General features: G+C 41.9%; 1 protein-coding gene across 1 annotated transcript in view; it reads right to left on the bottom strand.

The window, feature by feature from the left end:
* Positions 1-643: 643 nt before the first annotated feature.
* Positions 644-5,532, bottom strand: part of Ppp1r17 (protein phosphatase 1 regulatory subunit 17) — a 15,190-nt gene continuing 10,301 nt past the window's right edge. The window contains exon 5 of the mRNA XM_031382000.1: positions 644-1,859. Coding sequence (XP_031237860.1) covers positions 1,780-1,859 — 80 coding nt within the window. The 3' untranslated portion in view covers positions 644-1,779. The remainder of the gene's footprint in view (positions 1,860-5,532) is intronic.

Raw genomic sequence — 5,532 nt, 5'->3', positions numbered from 1 at the left:
TCTTAGTGAAAATCCTGCAAATCATTTTGTTGCCGGTGCACTAACGCTGCTGTTCATGTGACTGCCGTTGCTTTGAACTGCTTCAAGACTTGATAGTGGTCTTTTCATCATTTATGACCCAATTGGCAATCTGGTCACAGTCTTATGCTCCTTCCCCCTCCAGGCCCACCCCCCCAAACTTGGATTGCCTGGAGCAAGAAGACAAGAAAGCCCTGAGGATAGGTTCCTTGTCTCTACTACCAGGATACTAAACTCCCAGAAAATGTTGGAGCGTGAAGTCAGTGAGTCAGTAGCTGGGGTGGGAGAGATCACCGAATGTAGTGTGGATGCCTTCTAGAACTGTGTATAGAACTCAGTAGTCATAGGGTGAGCTAGGATGTTTTAGGTAAGCCTAGACTGCCAGGTCTCCAGACATTTTCCCAAGACAATATGAAATATAGAATTTCATACAGATTTTCTAGATTTGATCCTTAAATATTAACAGCTAATTCAAGGATTTAAAAAAATCTTTAAAGTCCAACAAATCCAAGCCAAACTATGTAAGGTTTGTGGCTTCGTGCTCTCAATCTTTGTTTTCTTTTGTTTGTTTGTTTTGTTTTATAATTCTAAGTAAATATTAGGAGAAATTTTCAGGACACAGAGATGAGAGCTGAAATATCTTTATTTCTGAAATGTATTGCATCTTTCTTTGTTAGGGGAACAGAAAGACAGAAAGGATAACAAACAGCTGGACCTCAGTATGTACAGAACTGCCCTGTGTTCCCTGCCTTGGTGTGAATACTACATCCTCTGCTTTTCTCCCTTTTAATCCTCATCTTCTCTCTGTCTGCTGTCTGGTGGATGAAGTACAGATGCAGAGTCTCCACAGGCACTAGGAGACTGCCAGCTGCACAGGAGCCAAATGTACATCTGTGTTCACTAGACACCCCCACCTTTTATACAAGAAAACATATTGGAGTCTAAATAAGTGAGATGGTGAAAGTATCAGAACAACCTCCAACCGGCCTTAGATTTAAAAAAATAGATTCCTTACAATCATTGGTATTTATTTACCTCCCACTATGATATAATTCACAAATGTCAAGACAACCAATACCGTTAAGAACTCTCTCTCTTTTTTTTAACAATAAAATTAAGTATAAGACCCCCTACATAGACCAGGATTCTCTGCCTCTGGTGTCTTTTTTTCTTGCATGATGGCCTGGCTGCCTCTTCTTGAGTCCTTATGATATCTGTAATGAGGCTCTTCAGAGGGTGACTGACCAGAGTTGGACTCTCAAGAGAGGAAGGAAGAAAGGAAAAGCCATTTCATCATAGTAGTCCATGAGTTAGAGTCCAAATGTTCGCAGAGTCTAAGTAGCCGCCCGTGGCCCTGCTGGGACTCCCGAGTGTTTGATGCTGAATCAGACTGCCTGGACACTAAGCCAGGTGGAAAGGATCACCTTCCCCTCCTCTCCCCCCCCCACAACTTTTATCCATGTGTTTTTTGCTTGCAGACACGGAGCACTAAGGTCTCACCTCTCTTACTTTGGAGAAAAAAAATCACTCTCCTTTGCACTATATAGAAAAATGAAAGTTTGGGAGGTGGGGCTAAAAAGCAAGAGAGGAACGACAAAGAGGTGACCGGCATCTGAGTAGTAGGGTCTCCTGGGGAGGAGGCGTCTAGATCTTACAGTGGACTAGGACAAAATGAGAGCAGAGACAAATCTATTTTTTCCCTCTAGATCACCATAGGGAACCAATGTAATCTATTTACATGCAATCTCAGGGGAGATGTCTTTAAATAGCTAGCTTGTCACCATCCATTTCTTCATCCTCCATAATCACTCCGGTGCTCTCATCCCCAAGCAGAGTCAAGCCTGCAAAAACAAAAATGTAGACCTGCAGTTACAAACATCCAATCAAAATGTCAGGCAACCCCCGGAACCCCAAGACTGCTCTCAAAGGCACGGTGACAGCGCAGAAATGCTTTCACGTCCGGGGAGAACAAAGTGACCTTGTTAGACCTTTGCCAACGAAGTATGAAGCATTCAAGAGGACTCCACTCTGGACAGAAGGGGAGACAGAATCTTAAGCCATAGGCCACCTTCACCCCTTTGCAGTATGGTAGGATAAAAGGCACAGGGATTTAGGAGGCCAGCTGTTTGGGGCTTCTGTTTAGCCACTCTTTCAATGCAAATGGTGCAGCCTAATGTTGTTTCATCTAAATGTTCTATTTTCATGTGTAAAATGAAGACACTAATACTATTACAAAGAGGTATTACATCAATTAAATAAGATGTTTGTAACATGCCTAGCAAAAATCCACATCTGTGGGCCAGTGACATGGCTTAGGAGTAAAGGTGCTTGTCATTAACCCTGATAGCCTGAGTTGGGTTTATAGGACCCTAAAGGTGAAAGGAGAGAACTATTTCCTATAAGTTATCCTCTGACCTCCACAGGCCCATTGCAGCACGTGTACTGCTTGCCCCACCCCTCAACCATTCATAAACACATATTATAAAAAAGTTTAAAGCCACACCTATGATCAACATAATGATAATGTTTTTTCTACTTTATTTTTTCTATAATTTGTTAGTTTGCTTCTCTTTTGAATGGAACAGTAAGTCTACTAAAATAAAACCTAAAAGCACCAGAGAAAATGTTGAGTTCTGAGTGTCTGCTCAGTGTTGGATGATAGAGCCCTGACCCTTCAGAGCAAAGGAAAAGTACTAGAGAGCAGTGCATTTTCACACACAGTATGGCCACACTTTAGAGCAATTCTTCATTTGAAGATAGAATTAAAATATCCTCAGTTTTACAAAATGTAGATACATTAGATGAATCCTTACTTAGACAAAGTATGAAGTTATTTTTTACTGGCCTATGAAAGTTGGAAGATTTAACTTTCTTTCTTTCTTTCTTTCTTTCTTTCTTTCTTTCTTCCTTCCTTCCTTCCTTCCTTCCTTCCTTCCTTTCTTTCTTTCTCTTCTTTCTCTTTTGTTATTCTCTCCCTCCCTCTTTGCTGCCTTGCCTCTCCTCTTCCTTTGTATCATTTTTCAGAGCTGATTAGTTCAGAAAAGGCCAGCAAAGGAGACTTCATTGATGCTGTCCGTTCATGAAAGAAGGGCCACTTTAATAAATGACAAACGAGCCTGGGTAATTTCTGTCCTTTCCCTCTGGTCCCCAGCCATGCTTCTCACCACAGCCTTGCATGGCCTGCCTCCACTCTTCTCATTAGGGATTTCCCAGTCCATGCAACACTACCTAAAGATCTCAGCTTGGGGGTTGGAAGCTGTGCTCCACACGGGGCCTTTCTAAAGCATTGGCCTCCACTCAGTGGCAACAAATTAATGAAAACTATGTGTGGATCTTAATGACTATTCATTTGATTCAATTCCTAGTTTGTTTATATTTTTAACCAATTAGCTAGTATTTATTGGAGGAGAAAAACAATTTCAAGTCTGGCTAAAGCTCTTGCATAAATCACTTATAAATCACAGTTGGAGATACTTTCTCTTATAACAGCTGAATAGAGTTCTGTTTTTATCTAGAATTAAAACCAGTGTGCCAGGACCATGTAGAATTAGCTCTATTGATGGGTCAAACTTTCCATCCTTCCTTCTTGGATATCTCTTTACATTAAGTCAAATTTTGGGTAATTTAAAATAGGCAAAAATCTTTACATTTTTATGATCAGCAACTTTCTAGTTACTTTGGGTGCCCTTGACATGTAGTCCTTAAAAATCTGGGCCAGAAGGTGGGGGGAGGCCCTTGGGCAGCAAGAATAGCAGGAGCATATTAAATGGTAAAGGCTGGCCCTTTCTGAAGTAGAACAATCTGCCCATAGGGGCACAGAACATAATTTAATGTGCAGAATGAACTTGAATTTCATATCAACACAGGTAAACATTAGTTGAAATATTTTATAAAGGAATGGTATGGGACAATGTTTGGGCTCTTAACAGGGCTTCTAGTTGCTGCTGATGTCTGGAGGTGGTGGAGCTGTTTGGATACAGAACCTATCAGCAGGAAGCAAGATCATTGATCATTGGGGGAAGGCCCTTGAAGAACATTAGCATCCTATTCCCATCCTGCATTTATGTTTTCTTTCCAAGCCACTACAAGATGAAGTGCTTTCTTCTACCATGTACCTCATGTTGCTAGGTTCTGACCTGCCACTGGCTCAAAGGCCACAAAGCCAAGCAACTGTGAACTAAGGCTCCAAAAATTTAAGGCAAACAAAACTTTCCTCTCTTTTAAGTTGATTTTCTCCAGTGTTTTCTCACAGTATCGGAAGGATGTCCATTAGAGAAGCTCAGCATAGTGTCGAATTTCTGGGTACCCTGTTCAGAGAACCCACATAGGGATGGGCACATGCTACCACCCCCTCTCCTGACCTTGCCACTTTGAACATTTGAGGACAGTTTGAGCAACACTAATGGGATCTGTCTTCCTCCTGGTCTCTGTTCTCCTGAGGAGTCAGAACGGTGTCTTTGAGGGGACGAAGACATTAAAACCAAAGCTCTTCCCTTGGTCATCAGTCCCCACTGAGGAGCTCCCTCAACCCACCCAAGTCTCAGCTTACCTAATTGAGAAAATAATTCACATTTCCTCAAGGGCTTGACGCTGTAAGAGAAACTTGGGCCTTCAGTCTCTTTATCCTTTTAATTCATCATGTGTGTGTACACATGCACGTGAGCCTACATGTTTGCAAGAACATGTGTACGTGTGTGTAGAGGCAAGAGCTTTAGATAAAGTATCTTCCATAATCACTCTCCATTTTATGTACTGAGAAAAGGTCTCTTAATCTGAAATTCAACAATTCACCCAGGCTAGCTAGCCAGCCTGCCTTTGGCATCCCTTGCCTTTACTTCATGAGCCCTGGGGATACAGGCTCCATGTCTACATCTAGACAAAAAAAGCTCAGTCTGGAGATCTAAACTAGAGCCCTACACTTTATCCACTGAGCCATCTCCTAAGACCAGGCTTTCATTCTATAGTTCTCCAACAGTAGCCTGTAGACCCTCTGCTAAAATGGTTTGCAGGATTGAAATCGCTGAGCAGCAGTCATGTTCTGGCATTCCCACACATCCAACATCTAGAACAAGACTCAGACATAGTAAAGATCTAGCAAATGTCAATTCCTTTCTTTCTGTGTAGAGCAGAATTTAGAGTTTAGGGAGCTTGGCTGCTTGTAAGATGTTAGCATTTTGGGCCAAGAAATCTTGGTGTTGGGCCAAGATTTCGAGTCCTGGGTTTTCATGCCAATTCTAAGCAAGATCTCACCTAGGTACCATCCATGGTTATATGGTTTAGCTATCTGCATTAAGGAGATGCTCCTCAAACTTTGAGGAGCCTTGAGAAAGGTGTCACCTGTCCTCATAAACCAAACCAAGAGATGTCCTCCAAGCAGAACACACATGTGCTGTTTTCAAAGGAGGTACTCTCTCTCCTTTGTATAAATGTACTGTTTTGATTTCTGAATCCCAACTGTCCTGTTGGTGTTCACTATTACCTGCTGCATTATCCTTATTTTGTTTGGCTCTGTTT

The sequence above is a fragment of the Mastomys coucha genome, unplaced genomic scaffold (genome assembly GCF_008632895.1).
Source record: "Mastomys coucha isolate ucsf_1 unplaced genomic scaffold, UCSF_Mcou_1 pScaffold20, whole genome shotgun sequence".
In the NCBI taxonomy this organism is placed as follows: Eukaryota; Metazoa; Chordata; class Mammalia; order Rodentia; family Muridae; genus Mastomys; species Mastomys coucha.
This window is presented reverse-complemented; position numbering and strand designations above follow the sequence as displayed.